The sequence below is a fragment of the Macrotis lagotis genome, chromosome 1, assembly GCF_037893015.1.
Source record: "Macrotis lagotis isolate mMagLag1 chromosome 1, bilby.v1.9.chrom.fasta, whole genome shotgun sequence".
In the NCBI taxonomy this organism is placed as follows: Eukaryota; Metazoa; Chordata; class Mammalia; order Peramelemorphia; family Peramelidae; genus Macrotis; species Macrotis lagotis.
Window position 1 is genome coordinate 914,809,136 of NC_133658.1, and position 26,812 is coordinate 914,835,947.

General features: G+C 39.9%; 1 protein-coding gene across 1 annotated transcript; it reads left to right on the plus strand.

Moving 5' to 3' along the window:
• Positions 1-26,812, plus strand: LOC141509043 (vomeronasal type-2 receptor 26-like). Its single transcript, XM_074218244.1, has 6 exons — positions 1-206; positions 10,898-11,189; positions 13,343-14,146; positions 16,598-16,819; positions 19,860-19,983; positions 25,869-26,812. The coding sequence occupies exons 1-6, from the start codon at positions 1-3 to the stop codon at positions 26,810-26,812; spliced, it is 2,592 nt and encodes an 863-aa protein (XP_074074345.1).

Consider the following 26,812-nt stretch of genomic DNA (forward strand, 5'->3'; position numbering starts at 1 on the left):
ATGTTCCTTCTGATGATTCTCTTCCTGCTCCTCCACATCCCTTCCTCTTTAGTCAGGAAAGAAAATTTCCCCTGTTTTGAGCAAATCCACCCCCGGGTCCACAGGGATGGGGACCTGCTCATTGGTGGGTTTTTCCCCTTGTACTTAATGACAGTGAAGAGTTTCTCAGGAGCTGAGCATCCACACAAGACCTGTGAGCCACACCAGTAAGTGAGGTGCTGCCGGGGTTTCATGGGAAGAAAGGGATGAGCAAGGCTGGGCATCCAACCCCAGCTGCCAACCACTTTTCCCCATTCTCCTGTCTGTGACCCTTCTTGTAACTCTCTCATCTGTGGATCCTTTCCTTAAAAGTCTTCAGCCACTCAGGACCTAGGAGAGATCACATTATCGCATTTGAATCTTCCCTGTGGCCACTCAGATCCAAGATGCAGGAAGACCCCATCCTTTACCCCACTGTCTGTCTTCCTTGCTTTGATGGCCTTCCTGTTGGTGCAGAAGAGATTGGAGGAGGGTCCTGACACACTGGGAAGGCAGTGAGCTAGTTCTAGAAGCAGCAGCATCACTTTCCTCAGTGCTGCTCTTAGAGGAAAGGATGATCCAGGTTCAAATCCAGTCTCAGTCAATTGGGATGTGGGATTCATAGTGACACTAATATACAGCACTCTGAGGTTTGAACTATCTTTTAACCTTGCAGAACCTCAGTTTCCCTTTGTGAAATGTGAATAATAATAATAATAATAATAATAGTAGCTATCTCCTAAGGGATTGTGACCACCAATGGAGGTCACCAATGTTTATGTGACCACCAATGTTTATGATGCTTTTTTGGTAAACATAAGGTGACGTGTAAATGTCTACCTAAAAATAATATTGTTTGTCATTCTGTGAGAAGGGATGTTTGGTGTGGGAATCCACCTCAGGAATGAGTAATTGAACCACATCACTGGATGCAATGAAGTAACAGAAGCCTTTATTTTCCTGTTAGAATCTATTTTCCTACAATGCAACTGTTCAGAAAAATGGACGACTCAGATTGTTCCCATTTGTGTGTGTGTGTGTGTGTGTGTGTGTGTGCATGTGTACACGCTAAGCATTGCTTCTGGGACAGGTAGCCTGCTTATTATTAGTAATTTTTTTGGTTTTTGCTAGGCAATGGGGTGAAGTGACTTGCCCAAGGTCACACAGCCAAGTAAGTGTGGTATCTGAGGTCAGATTTTAACTCAAGTTCTCCTGACTCAGGACCAGTGCTCTATCCACTGCACCACCCAGCTGCTCCTAGCCTGCTTATTATTAAACACATTTTACAGATGAGGAAACTGAGGCTCCAAGACAGCCTGACCTGAGAGACCTGTTACTGAAAGCAGGGCCCTTTCCAGGATACCATGCTGCTTAACAAATACTGAATAATGCAGGCTGTGAATAAGGTGAGTGTGATCTTGTGTTAGCACCTATAAGATGACCTAGGTCCATGTGTCCTGAGGAGACACAACCAAGGGAACTGGGCACCTGCCACTGGTCTGTTATTCACACTCCCTCAAGGAGCTCCCCAAATGGTTTTCTACCTAAGATCCTCCCAGAATCACAACCAAGAATCAGGGATGGATGGACAAAGTCTATTCTGAGGGGAAACACATTGGTTCAAAACTCAAAGAACTTGGATTTGAAATCTGCCTCTGATATTCTCTACTTGGGGGATTTTGAACAACCATCTTACCTTGATGAGCCTTTGCTTCCTCATCAGAGAGGAAGAGGTATAGTGGCTGGACAGAATAATGGACTTGGAGTCAGGAGGCCCTGGGTTCAAATCCTGCTTCAAATACTTAGGACTTGTGTTATCCTAGACATGTCACTGTGTCTGTTTCAATTTCCTCATCTGTAAAATTAGGAGAATAATAATGTCATAAAATGCCATCTAGGGATGTTGTGAAGATGTAATGAGCAATTATGTGCCACACGCTGAAGATATGTACCACAACCTTCTGGCTCTTAGGATTAGATGATCAGCCTTTCTAGTTTTCACTTCATGATCTTGTTTCTGAAATCTATAGCTGAATTTTTCAGAGGCATCATGAGCTTTGTGCTTTCTCCTTGGATGAACTTGCAGTTTGGGCCAGAGTCATCTTCTCTGCCTTCAGCTGGGCTGGTTGTCAGATGACTTGAGTTTTTCCTATGATTTTTGGCCTACTCTGTGCAGAAGGTCTGAGCACAGACTTGAAGCTTTGTGATGGAGGAGAGCGGTGTTTGCCTGCTCTGTCGCTGATGGGAAAAGGCAGGAGGAAACAGCAGGCACCAAAGTTCTAGGAAGACACATTTAAGGTGTGGGGGACAGAACACCGGCTCTGGAGTCAGGGGGTCCTGAGTTCAAATACGGACTCAGACACTTGATACTTAGCAGCTGTGTGACCTTGGGCAAATAAATTACTTAACCCCACTGCCTTGCAAAAAAAAATCCCACCCCCTCAATTAAAAAAGACACATATAAGTGATCTATCACTCTGCATTCTCAGAAAGAGGAATCAGAGGTAAGAACGGCTTGAATCCTTCCCCAGGGTAATCTTGCCCATGCCAATCTCACTGTGAGATCACTGAAAACTAATGTCTGTGTGTGTGTGTGTGTGGAGAGAGAGAGAGAGAGAGAGAGAGAGAGAGAGAGAGAGAGAAGTCAGTCTTCAGTAGGAAGTGATGAATCATTGGTCTGTCTTGTGATTTCAATGAATTAAGGAGCTAAGGAGCTCATGGTAGAAGAATTCTTCACTGAAGACAAGAAGCAATTCTCTATATTTAGTGAGCTGCCCAGAGCTCTGCAAAGTTATGTTCTTGTCAACAAAAAGTCCACAAAGTGTGTGTTACAGGCTCCTAGGTGTTCCTACAGACAGAACACTGGCCCTAAGTCAGGAAAACCATAGTTCAAATCTGGCCTCAGTCATATACTTCGAGCTGGTGACCCTGGGCAAGTCATTCAACTTCTACTTGCCTCAGTTTCCTCATCTGTAAAAACAAAGGGGATCATTGCGTTATCTTTTAGGGTTGTTGAGGATAAAATGAGACAATAATTGTAAGAAGTGTTTAGCACAGTGACTGATACAGAGGAACTGCTCTGCCAATGTTGGCTATTTTAAAATAGACTATATAACAGACACTCTATAACAGACACTCTGACAGGCACTCATAGTATATAGGGAAAAAAAGTGGGTCCCTTCACCTAAGGACCTGGGGGTTCAAATCAAAAATCAGAAGATAAGCTAAGTGCAAGATATATGGTAACAACAAAACAAAACTGGGGGGGGGGCTGTCTGACAACAGGAACTATCAGTCAAAGACTCTTGTTGGAGGGGCATAGAAGTTGAGATCGTGAGAGATGAAGTAGTGTTGAGGAGGGAGAAATTCCCAGCCTTGAGGGACAAAGGAACCAAACGGCATGTGAGGGAAACCTCCAGGAGGCATGTTAGGTCGCTATGAAGAGTGTGTGAAAGGGCTAATACATCATCAGCCTAGAGAGATAGACTGGACCCAGATTTCAAGGAGTTTCCAATGCTAAATGGAGGGCTGCGTCTTTGATTTTAGAGGCAATAAGAAAATTGAATTGTTTTGAACAGGGAAGGGACATGGAGATACCTCTCTTCTTGAATGATAGTTCAAGGACAGGAAGGACTAGGTGCAAGGAGATCAATTGGGAGATAGTGTAGAAATCTAGGCAAGAGGTTATAAAATCTTGTCCTAGAGAGGTTGTGATGTGAATGGTCCGAAGGGGATGGATTTTAGGAGTGTGGTAGTGGAATCCATTTGACATCTCATTTAATGGATGAACTAGAATGAAGAAGGGCAGTTTGGTGATGTAGAGAATAGCGCACTGACCTTGGAATCAGGAGGATGGGAGTTCAAACCCAGCCTCAGACACTTAACTGTGTGACATCCCTGAATTTAGTTAATATGAAATAGAAGTACAATTAAAAGTTCTTATAACTGCTTATCATCAAATAACTAAATTTCAGTACTTCCTAAAACATCAAAAGAAGTTTAGGTGGCACAGTGGATAGGGCATGGGCCCTAGAGTCAGGAGGAACTGAGTTTAAATCCGGATTCCCACACTTTAACAATTACCTAGTTGTATGACCTTGGTCAAGTCATTTAACCCCACTGCCTTGCAACACCTTCTGAAAAAAGATTCATTTCTTATTTGTGCATTCATTTTTACCACTTTATGACTACATATTTTAATGCTGTCATTGTTTTTTGTTTTATAATATTTTATAAAGCTATTTTGATGTCTTTTCATATTTGCCTATTTCATATTTTCATATTTTCTATTTGATGCCTATTTCATATTTATATTCTTAAAATGTTCACATGCATTCTCACATGAAATTATACAAATATATATGAATATGTGTATAAATGTATACATATGTATATATAGGTGCATATATATATTTACAAAGATAAATTTATTAGTAAATGGATCTTCCAGTGGGAATATGCCTTCTCCCAGTGTAGATCAACAACTGTTCTGCTCTTTCCACTTTTGGAGAATTGCCTGAATAATAACAATAATAATAATGATAATAATAAATATATTTCTCCTTCACTTTTGATGAATACAACATCAGAGAGGTGATGCCGTAACAAGCATATGAATTGAATTTGAGTGAGTGGAGCTGTGTAAGGCACCAGCCTCACTTTCTCCTCCAGAGCCATCTGGGACCAGTGGCCAGATATAGATCAGGATGACAAGAGATGGCCCTGGGTGCAAGGCAATCAGGGTGAAGTGACTTCTCCAGGGTCACACATCTAGTGAGTCACTAAGTATCTGAGGCCAGATTCAAACTCCTGTCCTCTTGACTCCAAGACCATTGCGCCACCCAAGTCACATAGATAATATGTATCAGTCAGGATTGAGCCCAGATTATCTTAATTTGGAAGTAAGCTTTCTATCCACTCTACTAAAAAAAGTCAAATTTGTGTCTGAAAGGCTACATAAGGGCCAAATTTCTGATTGCTCCACAAACCAGATAAAAATTGTGGAAAATTGGGAAAATTTTTTAACAAGATAAATAAAATAATTAAAAATAATACATGAATTTCTAAGTCAACATACTGCCTATCTTTTCTTATATATGGTTTAGTGGCTTCCATTTCTATTGGAGTTTGATACCAAATCACAACAACATGCTACCCCATGCCATTAAAATAATTATATACCCATGCCTCACTACTGGACAATCTGATTGCTCCTATGGTTTTTATTATTTTTAAGGATAAGTAATATTGCTATGAACCTCTCTAAACCTATCAATCTTTTTTTTTCTTTTTTTTAGGACAGTCTTTGATTATTTTTCAAACAATAGAATTTTTGGTCAAAAAGTATAGCCATTTTTGTTAATCTGCTTTATAATAACATTACTTTTCAAAAAATGATGCACAAGTTTGAAATTCCTCCACAATGTGCAGATATAATTACTGTACAACTTTACCAGCATTGATCTTCATGCTTTTTTTTTTGTTTATTTCCTCAATTTGTTTGGAATAAGGTGATATATCAGAATGGGATATGGCAGTCAAAGAAGGTAGTACAATTTTAGGCCAAATTAAGAGAGTTAGTGTCCAATCCTAGAAAAGTGATGGTCTGGATGTGTTGTGACATAGTTATACTGAATTTGAAATATGTTCAGATCTTGATGCTACAATTTTAAAAAGGCATTCACTAGCTGGAGAGTTTCCAGAGGAGGATAACCCTAATAAGGAAGGGGAATTCAGAAGATGAAGTGACTATAAATTGGCGACTTTTAGTCAAATTCTAGATTAAAAATTTATGTATGTTGGAAAAGATATTTTTTTTGTTTATGAGTACAGCCAAATGTCCTTTGAAGTACCTTTCAGTCCCCAAATTCTGAATATTACATTTATATTTAAAAAACCCTTGGACTTCTATAATGTATTTTAGACAAACTTCTGAACTTTAGTCTCTTTTAAAAATTAAATGTTACTGGCTAGCACTGTGTTGATCTGTGCTCTTTCATAATCCATTCTGTATTTTTTTTTAGTGAGAGAATATTAACCATTTACATTTATTATTATAAATAATAGTATTCATGTTTCTTCTGACATTTTACATTTTGTTGTTCTTCTTGTGTGGTCTACCAAAGATAAATCTTTCTTAATAATTCATATTTAAGCTATTAAAGTTGGTCAATGGAAAAAATATATTTCCTGTAAAAAGTTTTAATTCTTACAACTCTAAAATTTAACACTTTTTAAATTTATAGCTAGAGAAGTGTTGTCTTTGTGCTTGTTAGCTTCCCCCAGGTTTTTTTTTTTAGGTTTTTGCAAGGCAAATGGGGTTAAGTGGCTTGCCCAAGGCCACACAGCTAGGTAATTATTAAGTGTCTGAGACCGGATTTGAACCCAGGTACTCCTGACTCCAGGGCCGGTGCTCTATCCACTGTGCCAGCTAGCCGCCCCAGGGAATTCTTTAAGACTAAAAGTTCAAGGGAATTTGGAGCTGTATTAGTGGAGGAGGCTCTCACAATGATGAAATCACAAAGCCCTTAACCCAGAAATCTCCTTCTCTTTACCAGTTTCTTTCCTCTGCATCTTGCTAGATGTCTGTAAGGTACTTGTATTTTGATATAAGAGAAGATAAAAAGAATGGCAGGGTAAAATCATTACTTATGGAGGCTACCAAGTGACCTGCTCTTCCTAGATCAGAGGTCGGGTTTCTCTTTAATTGCATTCCCCAGTTCCCCATATGGGTGTATGTAGGGACCAAGGGAAGTCCTTGTTAGCAAGAGGCTACTCCTTTGAAGGGATCAAGATTCATGGTCAGTTCTGCAAAAATGCTCCTCTCAGGTGGATCATGGAGGTGGGGCTCCATTGATTTCTGCAAATATTTGTGTTTGGGGTACAGAGAAGTCCTAGGCTTCTGGAATCTCTTGAAAAGAAAACCTTGGGGCGGCTAGGTGGCACAGTGGATAGAGCACCGGCCCTGGAGTCAGGAGTACCTGAGTTCAAATACGGGCTCAGACACTTCATAATTACCCAGCTGTGTGGCCTTGGGCAAGCCACTTAACCCCATTTGCCTTGCAAAAACCTAAAAAAAAAACCCCCAAACAATAAAAAAAAAACCTCCCAGGATTTGAGTTCTGGGAGGTACAGCTTGATATTAGATTAGAATGAGGTTATTAGGATTGTGTGTGATACAAGCTGGACAGTTTTGGTACTTCCAGAGGTAATTGAGGCACTGGCTGTGGAGCTGATGTGAAAGCCCAGGAAATCCCTGGGGCATCAATTATGAACCAGAATGAGTGGTGGTGACTGAAGACTGTCTATATTGAAAAGACAATGGATAGGATAGGTAAGGCAGAAGCAATTGTCTCCCACTGGTTTTCTTGATAAAGTCTGACAAGTATCTGGTTCATAGACTAATAGGGTATCTTATTCAAAAAGCCTTATTATCTAATGCCACTTGAAAACTAGAGGTAAGAGATAAGCTTAGTGGCTTCTATATTAATGCAGTCGGCATTAATGTCTTGAATATGGCCATCTTCTCTTCCCTTAGTGGCTCACAGAAACTCTGGAGTATAAAAGTACCCTGACTGAATTCCTCTTTTTTCTAGGCTCAGTTAGCAATACATCGGGTGTTTCTCTGGTTCTTGTCAGAGTCAGAAAAGGCAATAAGAGTGTGTGAGGGAAAGAAAAAGTAAAATGGACTTAAGTGTAGGGTATATTCAGGTAAGACTAGTACCTCTGGTGTGAGGACAGCTGAGCTCTGAAAAGGGCTAATATTGGTGTCCACTTGATTTCATCCACCACTCAACTGTGGTTCCAAAAAGCTGTAGCATGCACGGCAGTCACACCCTGATAAACCTTTTGACAGATGGGTTAAACCAGATTTAGGGTAACCAAGAGATCTCACTTTGGTGAGTTAGGTGGTTGTCTACCCCAAGCATGGGAAGACTTCTCCCAATAGAATGGGTGGATGAAAACCATTTGTTCCCAAGGTTGTGAAGGCAGCTAAAATAGGTGCTGTGGAGTACTCACAGCTTGCTCAGACATCAAAGATGCCAAGGTCATCCACTGCATCTTGTCTATGTCTTGCCATTGGTCTTCAATGACTTGGGAATAGAGAGTGAAACCAACAACTTTGCAGAACTCTGCCTCATTTAATCCCAATTTATGTATAAGTGAAAAGACATCCTCTATACCATTTTTACTTCCTGGACATCCTATGATGACTTGTAAGTGAAGATACAGTAGGTGAGGATACATTGGACATTGTAGTCATAATCCTGAACACAGGTGACCTTCTCACTGGACTGAAGTAGTAGTGAAATTCAGCTTCTCCTTGAGTGTCTAAGCAGCCCTTTTGGATGACTGCACTGTTCAGCTTTTGATATGAGGCATGATCTAGAAAAGACCCTAAAATGTCTGCTGCTTCCTTCAACTCTGACCTGCTTACCATAGTAGGCAGGGATCCTACCCTATGTTTGAATAAAAAAAGGACAAAAACATGTGCAAAAATGATTCCATCTATGATTTCTCTCTCATCACACTCAATTTGGATCAATGTACAACATGGAAACAATGCAAAGACTGGCAAATTGCTTTCTGTGGGGGGAAGGAAGTAAGATTGGGGGGGAAAATTGTAAAACTCATTATAAAATCTTTAATTAAAAATGGAAAAAAAGTTTCCATCCATTATCAGTACAGGGAATGTGTGTTCTTGTTGTGAGAACTCAGCAAGTAGCACATCCAAATAGCTGCCTTGAATGAAACAAGATTGGCGAAGAAAAGCTAATTTACCGAGAAGGAATTAGATGCATGGTTTTTTTGAGTGACCATGGGGAATGGAAGCACCATGAAACTTGCGGAGGGGTTGCATCTAAATTCATCTGGTTACCGAGCTTGTAAACCTACCAAAAGGAGTGTATGAGAGGCTCATGACAATGCAATGGCTACTTGCAGGAAAGCACCACTGCTTCATGTGGATGGTCCTAGGAAGATTCTGAAGATCACTGGCAAGATAAGATGCCGACCCTGAGGTCCTGTCTGGAGCTAAACTGACAAGCATTCCAACTCCACTAAAGAGAGTACAGCTTTGATAGGTTGATAACCATGTCCAAAGGCCAAAAATATGTTTGCTAAACGACTAGTTTACAGAAAACAACTAACACAAGGCAAGGGTTTATAGAGAGGTCAGAAGGACACTCTCAATGTCTCTCTGAAGAGCTTTATAATCTATTGCAAGACAGGAAAGATACTGCAAAAGGGATCGCTCAGGATGGTGTGCCCTTATCAAAGAAGATGCCGCACTCTACGAATGGAGCAGAATTCCAGGAGCTCAAAAGAAATATGAGATGTGCAAATTTAGAGACATCTCACACCAGAAGTTCACATGGATTATTTTTGCCCTATCTGTGGTGATTTTTCCAAACACTTATTGGTCTGATCAGCCAAAGTTGTAAACTCTAATCCTTGACTCCCAAATGGAGATGTCATTTGGGTCCTCTTTGAGAATAAAAGGGCAACAACTAATAAAGTCTGTCCTAGTCTGGGTGGGTCAGTGTGTTGGTTATGAAGAATCAGAAGGAGTGCTCTGTTCAAACTAGAGGCCCACTCACATAACATGCAGCACAAGTGCAGAGCAAGCAATAACCAGAGGCAGAATCTATGACTAGTATTCAGAAAAAAAAATAGATATTAAACCTGGAAGGGGCCCAAAGAGAGCAATGTAGGAAAAGATAATTCTTTTTGTTTTTTTTTGCAAGGCAATGGGGTTAAATGGCTTGCCCAAGGTCACACAGCTAGGTGATTCTTAAGTGTCTGAGGCCAGATTTGAACTCAGGTACTAATGACTCCATGGCCAGTGCTCTACACACTGCACCACCTAGCTGCCCCAAAGATAATTCTTTATTAGACAGGAACCTAAGTTCCTGAGTCTTCATATAGACCGAAGAGCATAACAAGAGGTCCTAGCCTTGGAGGACACATTGAGCATGCTTTGTTGAGTTAGATCCTTGCCTCCTTCTAGACTCAGTCTGTTCTAGAATTTCCCTCAAGGGATAATACTTCGAGACATACTAAGCAGAAGGAACCAGGTTACCATGACCTGGAGACACACTGTCACTGGCTCAGCTTCTCCCTGTGAGAATTTTCCTCAAGGGGTAAAACAATTTCCCTCTTGACAGAAGACGCTGAACCAGAGATACATCTCCCTTCTCAGAACTGCTAGTATGTGTAGTTAAATGAATGTGGCTTTTATCATAGACTGCCCAAGAATGGGGTTATTGAAAAGTATATATCTCCTAGATGAGATTGTGAGACTAGGGCCAGGGAGTCACCCGGACTTGTATAGTTTTATTACATATGGTTACTGGTCAGTATATACATGTTGAAGAAAATGACCCAGCTCCAAGTCAGGAGATCAATTTAAAAGCATTTATTAAGCATTTACTGTCCATCACTATGTTGAGAAAGGCAAAAATATGGTCCATGTTCTTAAGAAGCTGACATTCTAATAGGAGAGACAACATTCAAACAGCTCCATAAACACAGGATATGGACAGTCTAGATCAAATGAGAGGGAAAGAACTAGCCATGGGAGGACTGAAGGAGGAATTTGAACTGAGTCATTAAGGAGGGCAGAGAAGCCACAGGGGAGAGGTGAGCAATTTTGTGGCTAAGAATTCTGATGAATTTTCTCCTCCATCATTCATACTCCAAATTTCATGTATGTCAATAGTGGGGGGGTGCGGGTCATATGATAGAGGTCTTGAAATTCATAGACAAACGATCTCAACCCTGGGCCCTGTGATCTGACCTTGGTGACTCTTCTTGAAGCCTAGAAACTCTCTGGGGTTTGTGACTAGCTTCTGCTCTTCTCCCCATTCACTCCTTGCAGGTGGTTACACAAAAATTACCAGCAGGTTCTGGCCTTGATGTTTGCTGTGGAGGAGATCAACAGAAACCCCCAGCTGCTCCCTAATATGACCCTAGGTTTTCACATCTACAATACCTACCACAGTGATGCCAGGACCTTGGAGAGCTCTGTGAGGTGGCTCTCAGGACTGGGCCAGACCATCCCGAATTACAGCTGTGAGGGGCAGGACAAGTCCATCGCTGTCATTGGAGGAGCCACCTCTGCTCTTTCTGTGCAGATGGGGACTCTGCTGGAGCTCTACAGATTCCCACAGGTAGGCAGCCCTAGACCTGCCATCTCTTGCTCCTCTCTTGGAGGTGAAATAACTTAACAGATACTAGTAATGTATTAAGTGTCTACTATGTGATACTCGGTGTACTAAGTACTTTACAAATACATAATTTGACCCTTGCAACAATACAAGGAGATAAATGCTATTTTTTTTGGTATTTTATTTTATTTTCCCCAATTACATGCAAAAATCAAGTTTCAACATTCACTTCCAAAACCTTGAATTTCACTCTCTCCCACCCCAATTCCTCTCATTGAGAAAGCAAATTATTTGATATAGGCTAAAAATGTGTAGTCATGAAAAACATTACCAAAATAATCAAGTTATAAAGTAAACATAACTGTCCCCCAAAATAAAAGAAACCTTAAAAAATTAATTAAAAAATATTTGCTTCAATCTGTATTCAGACATCATCAGCTCTGTCTTTGTGATGGATGATATTTTTTTTTTATCATAAGTCCTTCAGTTGTGGGTCACAGCATTGCTGAGCAAAGCTAAGTCATTCATAGCTGATCATCCTGTAACATTTCTGTTAATTGTATATAGCACATTTTCTAATGCATTGTGTAATTTTTTACTGTAAGCATATGGTTCATCATTTGTAATAATAGAATAGTGTTTATCTTAATAACATAATACAATTTGTTTAGGCATTTCTCAACTGATGGGTTTTCAGTTTCTTGTCACAAGAACAGAGCAGCTATAAATATTCTTATACATATAGGTTTTCAACTCTCCTGGAATATAGACTAGGTCAAAGGGTAGGTGCAGGAGTTTCAGGCAGGATTGGAATGGAAGACTTTGTCACTCCAAATCCAGCAACCTGAGACAAGGCAGCCAGAATGAAATGCAAACCTCAGAGAATTCAAACAACTTCTATGAGCTCTTTTATTGTTAGAGCTCTGGTTATTCATTGCTCTTTACTAATTCTTGGGAGGAATCTTTGCACCAACTATTCTTGTTATATGACCTTACTAAGTAACTATTTCTAAAAGCTAATTAATTCAAGCTTGCTAATTAATATCAATTGATTATCCACATGAAGGAGACTCATGGAAGGGACCAAAGAGCAAAGGATTTAGAAAGGTAAATCTAACCTCTGAGGGTCACCCCTAGAAGCCTGTGGTGAGAAGGATCCAGTTGTCCTCTGAGCATATGGCCTGCCAGGATTAATGGGGATGCTAGAGTGAGCCCTGGTCATAGGCAATGGGCTGGCTTCATGATTTTGGATAAATTATTTAAACTCTCAGTGCTCTAGATAATTCTTAATCTGGGTTTTCCAGAAAACATACTAACCTAAATTGGCAAAGTTTCTTTAGCCTAATGATTAAATAGATTTGATCCTTATCCCTATAAATTGTATTAATTCAAAATGAGTTACCAATGTCACAAATGGAAAGGAAATAATTATTTCAATTATTATTAAAATAATAACTAGAAGTTATAGAATGCATTATGTTTTAAAAAGCAATTGAGAAACATTTTCTTCTTTGATCTGTATAATAACCTTGGGAATTGGGTGCCCTTATTCTGATCATTTTTCAATTGAGGTGGACAGTGGTAAATTGATTGACCCAGGGACACATAGCTAAAAAAGTTCTGACATTGGATTTGAATTGAGATCTTCATGACTCCAGGTGTAGTGTTCTATCCGTGCTGCCTCATATTTGTAAGCACACAGCTATCCATCAGGTATTTAGGATTTGTCAACACCATTCTTGAAGTACATACCATTATACTTGAGGAAATTGGCTCCTCTTAATCATCACCATCTTCAGTACACTATAATAACATGTTCATTTTACCCAGGAAATTTCTTTGGTGTCACAAATAAGAACAGTGAGAAAGGACAAATTCTTTCCTATTTTGGGCAAGATAATGGAGGGTACAGGGAAGTGAAAGATTTAAAACCAGTAGAATCAGCGTATTCTGCCATCTAGCCATTGTTTGTCATTCAAGTGAGCTAATCTGGAGAGGATCAGAATTGTATCTACTATCTTCACCTTGAGCAGAACCACGGAATTTTTTTTTTCTGAAATGAAGCTGGGTAGATTGAGTAATATAGTGAAATTTGTTGCTAAGTTCTGTATCATTTTCATATAGTCCAGTGGGATCTATTTTTCTTTCCCATCCAGATAAGCTATGGCCCATTTGATCTTGCCCTGACTGACAAGGTCCGGTTTCCTTCCCTCTACCAGATGGCTCCTCAGGACTCCTCCCTGCATCTGGGCATTGTCCAGCTGCTATTATATTTTAACTGGACTTGGGTGGGGCTGGTTGTCCCAGATGACATGAGAGGTGACAAATTCCTCTGGGACATGGGAGAAGAAATGAGATGGAACAATGCTTGTGTGGCTTTCACAGAGAAGATCCCTGTCAGTGAGAGATGCCATGCTGAATCCCAGGTGGCTTTCATGCCCAGAATTATGGCATCATCAGCCAAGGTGATCATCATCCATGGTGATACTGACTCACTGATGATCCTGAGATATTCTCAGCCACCAATATTTGCAATTTGGAAGGTCTGGATTATCACATCACACTGGGATGTCACTATGAGACCCTACAATCATGATGGTGTTGCTTTTCATGGAGCTCTCATCTTTTCCCATCAGACAAGCGAGATCCCTGGTTTTAAAGCCTTCCTCAGGATGGTCACCCCAACCAAGTACCCAGGAGACATTTTCCTTAAGAGTTTCTGGGTCTCAGCATTTGAGTGTCCAGATGAGCCAGCAAAACTGGAGCAAGAAGACTGTCCACTGAATGCTTCCTTGGAGATGCTGCCTTTGCACTATTTTGACATGACCATGTCTAGTCTCAGTTACTTTGTCTATAATGCTGTATATGCAATGGCCTGGGCTCTTCATGAAATGCTCCATGCCAGATTAGAAAAGGGATCTGTGATAGATGAAGGAAGCCTGATGCCTCAGTCCTGGCAGGTAATGTCCCCACCTCCTGAGGTGATGTCCATTGGCATCTCCAACCAAGCATTCCTTGGTTTTCTACTTTTTTGACATTGGCATTTCCCTTGCCTTTCCTTGACATCCCCCATGCTCATAGATAGGCATTACTTGTTTTAACTTGATTTCCTTAGTTTATCTTTCTTTGGAAGACTTAAGAGTTTGTTTACCAGTGGCATTATAGATACTCTACCATTCTGAAAACACCCCTAAGTTCAGAGTATTCTCTTGGACCTTTTCTTTCTAAAGGGCTGAAGAAAAGATTTTCTGAACCCTGGTGCCTAGGAGGATGCTCTAAATCCAAATTAGAATGCATATCAAATTGCTTGTTAAAAAAACAGTGGGGGCGGCTAGGTGGTGCAGTGGATAGAGCATTGGCCCTGGAGTCAGGAGGACCTGAGTTCTAATTTGACCTCAGACACTTCATAATTACCTAGCTGTGTGGCCTTGGGTAAGCCACTTAACCCCATTTGCCTTGCAAAAATCTAAAAGCAAAACAAAACAAAAAAAAAACAGTGACCAGGATTATTATATGGAGGAATATCAAGAAAACTCAGCTGTTCTCCTTATAAAATACTCTTTCCATTCTTTCAGGTTAATTCTTACTTTTTCTCATTCTATGCCCTGTATGAGGGAGCCTTATACAGAAATCCTCAGTGTCAACCAATGATTGAAATGAAATGCTGGCTCCCCATAAATCACTTATCTTAAGTGATATAGTCTTAATGTCAATCATATGGAGAATTAGAGCTTAGGTTGTTGATTTGGGATCAGCTGATCAACATGCCCCCAAGGGCAGATTTCATAGCATCTGTGAGTTTGAACAAAAAAAATCAACTTTATTTTTAATAACACAATTTCTTTCCATTCTGAATTAAAAGCAAAGAAATATGGTTTGCAGTGGATAGAGCACTGGCCCTGGAGTCAGGAGGACCTGAGTTTAAATCTGACCTAAGACAATAATTACTTAGCTGTGTGACCTTGGGCAAGTCACTTAACCCTAGCCTTGCAATAACCAAACATATGTGTGTGTATATACATATATATGTGATCAAAACAAGTTGACATGTCGGCCACATCTGTAATGTAGGCCTCATGTCTTGCCTTTAGTCTACCACCACTCTAACAAGAGGAATGTGCTAGTTTTCACCATGAATTCTCTGAAATCAAGATTCATCATTGCATTGATCAATTCTGACATCAGTTCATATTATTTTCCTTTAAAATATGGTTTTCTCCTAACCTTTCTTTTCTTCTTTTTCTTCTTCTCCTCCTTCCTTCTTCTCCTTCTTCTTCTTTTGACTAGGTAATGGGGTTAAATGACTTGTCCAAGGTCACACAGTTAAGTAAGTATTAAGTGTCTGGGGCCAGATTTAAACTCAGGTCCTTCTGGCTCCAGGGCCAGTGTGCTATCCATTGTGCCACATATTATCCCCTTTCTTCCTATTCTTGATCTTGACCTCAAAGGCTGTCCTGGTGTTAAATGAACTCTAGCCAGTTATACCAAGTCCGAAAATCTTGACAGGTAGGAGCACTGACCAACTCTGTATCTGCCATCCAGTCTAACTAGTTAGATATTCATTTGCAGGAGGCACACATGCATATGATTCTGTTACAGGTCACAGCATCTTCTGTTGTGATTGAGTGACCATGTGGTGGTCAGCATCTCTGTCAGTTTAAGAAATTCCAGATCCCTATTCTGGGGAGGGGAGGAAGACTCCTTATCCCACTGGACATACCTTCTTCATGTATGCCAACCCCTGAACAAGCATTTCTAGACATCACTGTTGGTTCTCCATGTCCCCTCCACATCATCAGTCTAATGAGTTCAGAAGTATACAGCACTCACAGGAGCGAGAGCCAGGACTGCTTAAAACTAATTAATGTAGAAGTGAACATAGGAGAATAGGAATGAGCAGGGGCTTAGAATAACAATGGCTCAACTAGGCTCACCTTTGCCCATTCGCCAGACCCCATTGATATTGCCAAATGGGAGAATGATTGAATGATTCTTCTGGGATGGGATTTAATTTAATTAAATTAAAAGTTTAAAATAATAATGATAGCCATTGTCACTAACATTCCTATACCCCTCTAAGGTTTGCAAAGTACATTACTTAGGTTATGTCAGAGAACTCTCTTTTAGTTTAGGATGAGGGAGATTGTAGCAAGTCCATCCCATCAGTCTTTGAGTTTCTTTCTTATGTGAATCCTTGCAGAAAGCCGGGACTTTTAAAAAAATAACTCTTTAACAATAACATAGTCCTGAGGCCTTGAGACTTCCACATCTACAATGCTTCATTGTCTCAATGACGTGCTTTAAAGTATTTGTTGCGTGAATCAATGAATGAAGGAGTGAATGGAGGAGCAGGTTTCCTGCCTGGGCCTTGGCCCACAACTGGGGTGTGACTAAATTCTCTTCCCATATAGCTTCACTCGTCTCTGAGGAACATCAACTTTAACAACCCTGCTGGGGACCATGTGGTTTTGGATGAGGAAACTATAGCCAAATATGATATCATGAACTTTGGGATGCTGTCTAATTATGATGAAGTGCTAGTGAAAGTGGGAGAGTTTATCCCCCAGGCTCCATTTGGTCAAAAGTTCACCATTTGTGAGAAGGAGATATATAACAACTGGATTGAGATAAAGGTCAGTAAGAAACTAAAGGTCACTTTATGTTTCCAACCACTTTAAACCTCATTTAAGTCATCATTATTCATTTACCCTACCCTTCTCTACCCCACTTCAGCTGTTTCTCTTTGCTTTCACAGCAATGCTGGGAAGACAAATGAACAAATTAAAATAATAGTGATGGTAATAATGGTCATTACTAGTGCTATTTATGTTGTACAAGGTCTAAGATCCTAAACCAGATATAGAAGAATTAGTGCTTTTTCACTAAAAGGAAGGTCAAAAGGGAGCAGCTAGGTGGCACAGTGGATAGAACTCCGACCTTAGAGTCAGGAGGACTTGAGTTCTAATACAGCCTCAGACACTTAATAATTACTTAGCTGTGTGATCTTGGGCAAGTCACTTAACCCCATTGCCTTGCCAAAAAAAAAAAGGTCGATGATTGATACCTCAAGCACATCTATTTCATTCTTTTTCCAATATTTCTCGTTTCCAGTGATTAAAAAGAACACAAGATTTTCCTTAGTATTCAATGTTCAAATCATTCTGAAATTTATCACTCTTGACTCTACTTACAGGACAGGTATGCTCTTTAATAGTCATCTTCCTTTACTTATCCCTTGAATCTTAGAACAACAAGAACAAAACCAAAACAAAACAAAGCAAAAGGGCCCAAGTTTGGCAAAGGCTTCCCTACACAGCCCCCTGTTTTTTGAATACATCCTACATTACTTCTCATTAATATTGCTTCTTCCTGGCTTTAGGGAACTCTCTGTCTTAAGACAATTTTTCCCTGGAGAGTTTAGGTATGAGATGTAACTTACTCTTTCTCTGAACCTTTTAAAATAACCTTCTTTCCAACTAGGGTATACCTCAAAATAAGCATTTTTTTTCTGTTATATTAAGAATGCTATATATATATATATATATATATGTATATACGTGTATGTATGTATGTATGTATTAGTCCTCAGCAGACTTTTGTCTTCTCTAGATTTGGAGTGGTAGGAGAATTAATCTCCTCCAGACGTAAGAAGCATAAAGAGAAATAGGTTCTGATTTACTCTTGTTTGTGCATGAAGAAAAAGACAGTGGTAAGTAGCTTTTCTTGCCCAACGCTAGGTTGCCAAGGGTCAGAACAGTCAAGGGATACCACTATCAACATAGGATCAGGATAGAGTAACCTTCTTGCCAATTCCTGTATAGGCAATTGTTAAGGGGAAATTGCCAGTTCAATTGGGAATGTCCAAAATTCAAGCAGTAAAGCTCAGCAGGGACTGGGCTTATAGACAGTTGTGGGAAACAAAATTGGCCAGAGAAATATAGGACCTTTTACCATTGTCAGTCATGCATGCTAAAAGCCAAAATTAAAGATGTAGGCCCTAAGCAAAATGGATTTTGGAGGTTGTTGAAAAGAACTTTCAAGCTAAGATGACCCCTTATCATGTCCATATAATCTGGATTTCTCATAACCAAAGGCCATGGCACATTTAAGAACTATTTTGTAGGGAATAATCAGAGATGGAGGAAAGTGAGAACAAGGAAGCATAAAGTCAGTATCACTGTAAAGGAGGCAATGTCAGGAAATAGAGGAAAAGAGTCAAAGGGCCAGAAAGAGAGATTTGGAATGCTAGAGGAGAGGGACAATGAGTTTTTACTGTAAAAAGGATGACTGCTTTAAGAGAATTTTCAGGGGGTAAGCTTTTTTCCCCTCTCTGCCTCCTTTACTGATTTTTTTTTAGTTTTTTTTTGCAAGGCAAATACGGTTAAATGGTTTGAACAAGGCCACACAGCTAGGTAATTATTAAGTGTCTGAGGTCGGATTTGAACTCAGGTACTCCTCAATCCAGGGCCGGTGCTCTATCCATTGTGCCACCTAGCCACCCCTTACCTTACAGATTTTTAAAGTCCTTTTGAGTTCTTGCAGGAATTCTTGTTGAGCCTGTGTCCAATTCACATGTTTTTCTTTGAGGTTTTGGTTGTAGCTGTTTCGACATTGTTTTCTTCTTCTGAGTTTGTGTTTTGATTTATCACCAAAGTAGATTCTTATGGTCATGTTAAATTGCCTTGTTATTTGCTCATTGTTTCAGTCGATTTCTTAACTTTTAAGTTAATGGTGAAGTTGGATTTACTCCCTGGGGTGGAGGGGCATTATTCCAAGTTGCAGTTTTTCATGCTGTTCTTTTCAGAGCTGGTTCTGGGGACTGGTAGGTTTTCAGTGGTTTCCAGATGGTATGATCCAAGGAGAGTTGGATCTCTTGCTTTTTTCACCTGTGCTCTGAACTTTACTCAGGGAAAGCACCTTCTAGTGCTTCCCTTGGTCCTAGAATTATTACTAGGTTTTCTGCTTTCCTGTAGCTGCAAACTCTAGTGCTTTCTATCTCAAACCTGAAACTAGGACTCCTGCTCCATTGTGAGAGACCTCAAGCACTACTATCCACCCTGAAACTGTGACCCTGCAGCTACAAGTGCTTCTGTTTGTCCTGGAACTATGGCACAGGACTGCATTTTGTTAATGGAACAGGGTCCTACACTCAGAAGCAGCAAAAGATTCCCTGTAATCTTTTTCAAAGCAAGACCCAATGCTGCTGTTGCCATAGCAAACATTGTACTCTGGGGTGACCACTACCCCAGTGTGACAGACTTTTCCTGTTGACCTTCTTAATTGTCTTCACCTGGAAAAATATCTCACCCAATCTTTTGTTGGCTCTGCCATTCAGAATTCAATCTGAGACATTATTTTAAGTTGTTTGGAGGAGAATGTTGGGAGAGTTCAGCTGAGTTGCTACCTCTACTCCACTATCTTAGTTCCTCAATAAATGTTGATTGAGGATATGTGAGTATTTCTGTGTGAGTTACTATTAATTTTTTTTAAAAAAAAGCATCATCGAAGATAGGTAATCAAAAGATGAATAAAAATCTAAAGCAACTTTCTGTAAGAATTGTATCATAAACGTCTTTTCCCATTCTAGACCAATATTAATTCTCATACAGCAACAAAACTTCCATTCTGTAGAATAGTGAAGTTCTAATGCCTTCTCTTCATTTGTTGCCCTAGACTCTCCAGGCTGTATGCACTAAGCATTGTGGATCTGGATTCAGGAAAATTGTCCAAGAGGGAGAACCTATCTGCTGCTTTGACTGCATTCAATGTCCAGAGGGAGAGATTTCCAAACAGACAGGTGAGTGTTTCAGTATGATGCTGAGTTCAAACCTAGGAGACTGGAAGGATGGTGATTTCCTCATTAGTAATGGGGAAGGTCATGAGAGTACTGGACTTTGGAGTGAAATAGAACTTCAAAGTCACTCTGATTTTATACTTTTTATATTATTAATAGTCTGGACCTTTTTCTGTCATCTGTCAATAGTTTAATTTCTTCCTCTGTGAACTGGTTTGCTCACATTCTTTAACCACTTATCAATCTGATGGGGAAAGGTCTCCCTGTTACTAGCTCCTCCCCTATTACTAACAGACCTGTCCCAGTCTAATCCATCTTTAAAGACATAACGTCACTGCCATTCCCTCAAGTTATCATTCTATAACTCTCTTCCATTTCCTTGACAGGCTGTTGCCTCTAATTTCTCTTATTACCACTGTATTTCTAATCCCACTATACTATTGAAATTAATTTCTCAAAGATCAGCAATGGCCCCACCTACTAATTTCAATGGCTTTTTCTTAATCCGAATCCCTAATTTTCTGCATTTTGGGACAATCAGCCCCCTCCTGCCCCAATTCTGCTAGGAAAGGATCACCTTTTTTCATCTGCTGTGACGCTATTTTCTCCTAGTTCACCTCTGTTCTAGGTAGCTACTTCTTTTCAATTTTTTAAAAAAAATATCTTTTATTAATACATCTTTGCAAAGAAGGACCACCTCTCTCTTATGGAAAGGGATCCCCTTTCAAATTCTTTTGCTGAGTTAAAATCAATTTAATCCAGTATTTATAAAGTACCTAGGATATGCTAGGGGAAAAAAAGCACTGGTCTCAAGTGATAAGTGGTTTACACTAAATCTCCAATCCCATCAGTCTAGGAGTCCTTAAAGGTTTTCTTTGGGCCCATCTCCTCTCCATATGCTCTCCCTTAGGGCTCTCATCAGCTCCATAAGATTAAAAATAATCTCTATTCAGATGATTTCTATATCTTTCTATTCAACCCTGATTATTCCTCTGAACTATAGTCCTGCTTTTCAGGACATCTCTTCCAGAATGACCCTTCAATATCTCAAAGTCAACAAGTTCATAATGGATCTTATTATCTTTCCCCTAATCTGCCACTTGTCTAATAAAGTAACTTTTTCCTGTCAAGGGGACCACCATTCTTTTAGCCACTTAAATCCATAATCTCATGGTTACCTTTTATCTAACTACCATATTTTTTAAAAAAATAAGTTTTTATTAGCATTTTTAAAATAGGAGGCCCTGAAGCATTTTTAAATTTTTCTTCATCCTCTTAAAAAAACAACTTTTTTATATTATTACAATAATCTTGTTGTGACAGTAATCATAAAGCCCTCTTCCCCCCCCCCCCAAAAAGATGAGAAGAATAGTGAGAGAGAAAAAAAATGTACTTCAGACTTTTAGATTCCACTGGCTCTGTCTCTGGGATGAGTTGCCTTCCCCATCATAGCCACCAGAGAAGTTTTCAATATTTTTCCCACAGTCACTCATTAGCTGTATTTTCCTCCACTCTATCCCCCCCACTTTCTTCTATTCCATTCTCTTTCCTTTCATCCTGTCCCTGTTAAGAAATGTGTTGTATCTGAGTACCTCTCCCACAATCTTCCCTCTCTTGTATCACCTACTCCTCCCTTCCCTCCCCCTGTTCCCCCTTATTTCATCCCTTTCCTCTCATGTTTCTCTAGGATAGGATAGATTTCTGTACCCTATTAAGTGTGTATGTTATTTTCTCTCTGAGCCATTTCTGGTGAGAATGTAGGCTCACTCATCACCCCCTTGCCTTCCCCCCATTCCACTCCATTGAAAAAGCTTCCTCTTGACTCCTATGTGAAATATCTTAGTCCCTTCTTTCTCTCCTTTCTCTTCCTCCCAATATTTTCCTTTATCACCCATTGACTCTACCTTTTTACTATATTATACCATTATATTCAGTTCCTTCCTATGTCCTGTCTATATATGCTCCTTCTAATTGCTCTTATGAATGAGACAGTTCATATGAGTTATCAGTATCTTCTTCCCATGCAGGAATACAAACAGTTCAACATCATTACGTTCCTTATAGTTAGTCCTTCTTGTCCACCCTCTCTATAGTTTCCCTGAGTCCTGTACTTGGAGATCAAACTTTCTATTCAGCTCTGGTTGTTTCAATAGGAAAGTCTGAAAGTCCCCTGTTTCACTGAAAGTCCATCTTTTCTCCTGAAAGATGATGTTCAGTTTTGCTGGGTAGTTGATTCTCAGTTGTAAACCAAGATCTTTTGCCTTTTGGAATATCATATTCCAAGCCCTATGAACCTTTAATGTAGATGCTGCCAGATCCTGTGTAATCCTGACTTGAGCCACGGTAGTTGAATTCCTTGCTTCTGACAGCTTTTAGTATTTTCTCTTTGACTTGGGAGTTATGGAGTTTGGCTATAATATTCCTGGAAGTTTTTCTTTGGGGATCTCTTTCAGGAGGTGATCAGTGAATTATTTCAATTTCTATTTTACCCTCTGCTTCTAGGATCTCAGGGAAATTTTGCTGTCTTATTTCTTAAAAATGAAATCTAGGCTCTTTTACTGGTTGGGACTTTCAGGTAGCCCAATAATTTTTAAATTCTCTCCTGGATCTGTTTTCAAGGCCAGTTATTTTTCCAATGAGATATTTCACATTTTCTTCTGTTTTTTTTTTCTTGGTATAGTTTTATTTCTTCCTGAGTTCTCACAAAGTCATCAGCTTCCTTTAGTTCCATTCTGAATTTGAAGAAGTTATTTTCTTCAGGGAGGTTTTTTTATCTCTTCTTCCAGCTGGTCAATTCTGCTTTTTAAGGCATTCTTCTCCTCCTTTGCCTTTTGTGTTGCTTTTTCCATTTGGCCTAAAATGGTTTTTGATATGTTATTTTCTTCAGTATTTTTTGTATTTTGTATTTCTTTCACCAAATTGCTGGCTTGGTTTTCATGATTTATCTGCATCGCTCTCATTTCTCCTCCTAATTTTTCCTCTACCTCTCATTGCTTTTCAAAGTCTTTTTTGAACTCATCTATAACCTAAGTCCGTTTTCTATTTTTCTTGGAGGTTTTAGATACAGAAACTTTGATTTTGTCATCTTCTGAATCTTCCATGGGACCAAAGTATGGTTAGATTCTTCTTTTTCTTGTGTTTTGCTCATTTTCTCAGCCTGATTTACCGCACTTCCAAGGCTTTGGGTTTTTTTTTTGAGACAACCCACAGGGACCTTAATTCCTCCAAAGTCTTATGAGAGGCTCTGACTGTTCTCTTGCCTGTGCTCTGGGATGTGAATGACCACAGGTCACCCCCCACCCCCCGCTCTGGAGTTGTGAGTATGGTCCCTGCTCTGCTATGATGGTGTTGTGGGGGCCCAGGCTGCAAACTGGATCTGAGTGTGGGCCAACAGTTGAATCCTGCCCCAGGGAGAGCAGAGAGACCTCTGCAGTCTCCCCTGACCCCTTTATCATCTATGGGCTCTGGACATGCTGGGTGGCTCTGCTGACTCCCACTGCAGGTTCTCACTGCAGAGTAACTCTGAGGCCAAAGCTCCGCTCTGCACTTACTCTGCTGTGCCTGAGTTCTCTCACCACCCCTTCTGGCTGTTCCCGATGATCCCTGGGCTAAGAGGTCTGCAAACCATCCCCTCTGTCACAGATCCAGGCACCTGGCCTGGCTGTGCTGTGCTACAGCTTTTTTCCAACCCCAGGTCCTATTGCAACAGACCTTTCCTGCGGAACTTCTAAGTTGTCTTGGACTGGGAAACTGTATCACTCAGTCTTTCTGTGGGTTCTGCCCCTCTAAATTTTAGTTAGAGGCATAATTTGATGGCTTTTGGAGTTTTGGGGGGAACGAGTTTCTGGGAATTCCTGCCTCCTAGAATACCCCTCCCAAAGAATTATTCCATGTAACAAATAGTATTTTGAAAGATTAAAAAAAAAAGAAATGAAAAGAATCAGCATAACTGATCAATACATTAAAAACAGTCTGTAAATATGTGCAGTGAACACCACTTGTGGATTTCTCACTGCTGTAAGAGAGCAGAGTGGTGGCATTTTGTACTGTCTTTTTTTTCATGACGTGTTTTCTCTGTAGTCTTGCAACATTTATTTTTGATTTTTTTGGTTTTTTTTCCATTTACCTTAGTGTAAGTATTGTATATATTATTTTATTTATAGTAGTTCATGTAGATCTTTCCATACTTCTCTGTATTCATAACCTTTGCTATTCCTTTTTTCAAAATTAGATTTAGTGATGTCTTTTTTAAGCACCATAGTTTATCCCAATATCCCTCTATTTCCCTCTATAAGAGAGCCATTCTATTTAATAGTAATTTTAAGATAAAAAAGAAAAAGAATAAAGAGGAAATAATCAAAATAGTTGATCACTATATCTAAAAAAAGTCTGAAAATCTGTGTAATATGCAATACTTGTAAAGTTTCTTTATGTATTTAAGTTATTCTTCATTTATTTCTAGTATGCCTGATACTAGATCAAGACACTCCCATCATCAAAGTCAACAACTGGGTTCTCAGCTACATGCTTCTCATCTCTCTCATCTTTTGCTTCCCGTGTTCTTTGCTTTTCATTGGCTGTCCAACCACAGCAACCTATCTTCTTCAACAAACAACATTTGGTGTTGTGTACTGATAATTCCCTAGGATTTTCTATGTAAATTATCATGTCATTAGCAAATAAGTAATACTTTATTTTCTCTTTATGCTATACCAGTTTTTTTTAGTTTTTTTTTGCAAGGCAAATGGGGTTAAGTGACTTGTCTAAGGTCACACAACTAGGTAATTATTAAGTGTCTGAGGCTGGATTTGAACTCAGGTACTCCTGACTCCAGGACCGGTGCTCTATCCATTGCACCACCTAGCTGCCCCATATACCATTCCTTTCTTTCTCACATATTGTTATTCCTAGTATGTTAGAACTATATTAAACGATAGTAGGGAGAGGGCATACTTGCTTTCATCCCAAATTTTCTGAAAAAGTTCTAGCATATCCCCTATTGCATATGATACTTATTTGGGAATTTTAGATACACATTTTCTGTCATCAATAAAAGATTTATTTCTGCCTATACTTTGTGAGTTTTTTTTTAGCATAGATGAAGATCTAGCATTCATTCTACCCTGAGAGGCATATACAAAAATAGCAAACCAAAATAATTTGATGAGGTTATTTACCCTTTCCTCCTTACATATTTTTAGAAAGAAATTTCTTAATGACCTCTGTATTGTTCTTCTCTTACCCAATCCCTTCTCCCCATGGAAATGACCATGATTCTGATTCAGGTTTTTCTTACCGTTTACCCTGTCTTGGTAATCTATCCTTACTGGTCTTTTTGATCTCCCTTTCAAGTTCAACCTCCCCAGAGATGCTAGAATAATCTTCCTAAGTCACATTTTTGAGCATGTCATTTCTTTGCTGATAAATATATGGTGTATTATGTTTAGGATAGTTTATAGTTAAAAATTTTCTTAAAACTCAGATCAACCTGCTCCTTGTGCTACATTAGTCCCATGTATAAGATCTTTTTTCCATCTAAACTTGACTATTGGCAAATTCTTCAGATTTCATCTTCTATCCTTTGCCTCTGTGTCTCTGCACAGATTGAGCCTCATCCCTGGAATACAATGTCTCCCATTTATGTGTTCTGGAATTTGTATCTTCCTTCAAGGTTCATATAATCTTCTTTTTTTTTTAAACTCCCCCCAGTGGATCCTCTCATCTAATCACCTTGTGTTTTCTCTTTTGTTTATGTGTCACATCTCATCAATAAAAGAGCACAAGATCTTTGAAGGTGGGGACTGTTTTTTTTATTTACCCCCTGCCTAGTAGAGGGCCTTGAACAGAGTGGATTCTTAATAATTGCTTAATTGATTACTAAATTATAGATATGGACAATTGTATGAAGTGCCCGGAGGATCAATATCCAAACAGAGAGAAAGACCAATGCCTCCCAAAGGAAGTGACTTTCCTCAAAATTGAAGAACCTTTGGGATGGATTCTGACCTGCATGGCTTTTTCCTTCTCTCTCCTCACAATTCTCATCCTCATCATCTTTGTGAAGCATCAAGACACTCCCATCGTCAAGGCCAACAACCGGGTTCTCAGCTACATGCTTCTCATCTCTCTCATCTTTTGCTTCCTGTGTTCTTTGCTTTTCATTGGCCATCCAACCACAGCAACCTGTCTTCTTCAACAAACAACATTTGGCGTTGTGTTCACAGTGGCAGTTTCTTCTATTTTGGCCAAAACCATCATGGTGGTTCTGGCCTTCAAGGCCACAAGACCAGGTAGTAGGATAAGGATGTGGATGCAGCCTAAGGTGTCCTATTCTCTTGTTGCCCTCTGCTCTGGGATCCAAGTGATTCTCTGTGGGATCTGGCTGGGGACCTCACCTCCCTTCTTAGGTATAGACACTCACTCTGAACCTCACCTCATCATCATTGAGTGTAAGGAGGGCTCTGTAACTGCCTTCTACTGTGTCCTGGGCTACCTGGGCATCCTGGCCTTGGGCAGCTTCATGGTGGCTTTCCTGGTAAGGAACCTTCCTGACACCTTCAATGAAGCCAAGTTCATCACCTTTAGTATGCTAGTCTTCTGCAGTGTGTGGATCTCTTTCCTCCCTGCTTACCAGAGTTCCAAGGGGAAGGTCATGGTGGCCATGGAGGTGTTTGCCATCTTGGCCTCTGGTGCTGGGTTACTGGGCTGCATCTTTTTCCCCAAGTGCTATGTGATCCTGCTAAGACCAGAGAGGAACATACCAGAAAGGCTAACGAATAAATCAAATTCTAGAGGCAGGAAATTTGCCCCAGAGGCTCTTCCAGGGGCATGA

Coding starts and splice junctions, on each gene's coding strand:
- LOC141509043 (XM_074218244.1), top strand. CDS start 1: ATGTTCCTTCTGATGATTCTCTTCCTGCTCCTCCACATCCCTTCCTCT. Junction 207..10,897: donor AAGACCTGTGAGCCACACCA/GTAAGTGAGGTG, acceptor CACTCCTTGCAG/GTGGTTACACAAAAATTACC. Junction 19,984..25,868: donor AGAGATTTCCAAACAGACAG/GTGAGTGTTTCA, acceptor ACTAAATTATAG/ATATGGACAATTGTATGAAG.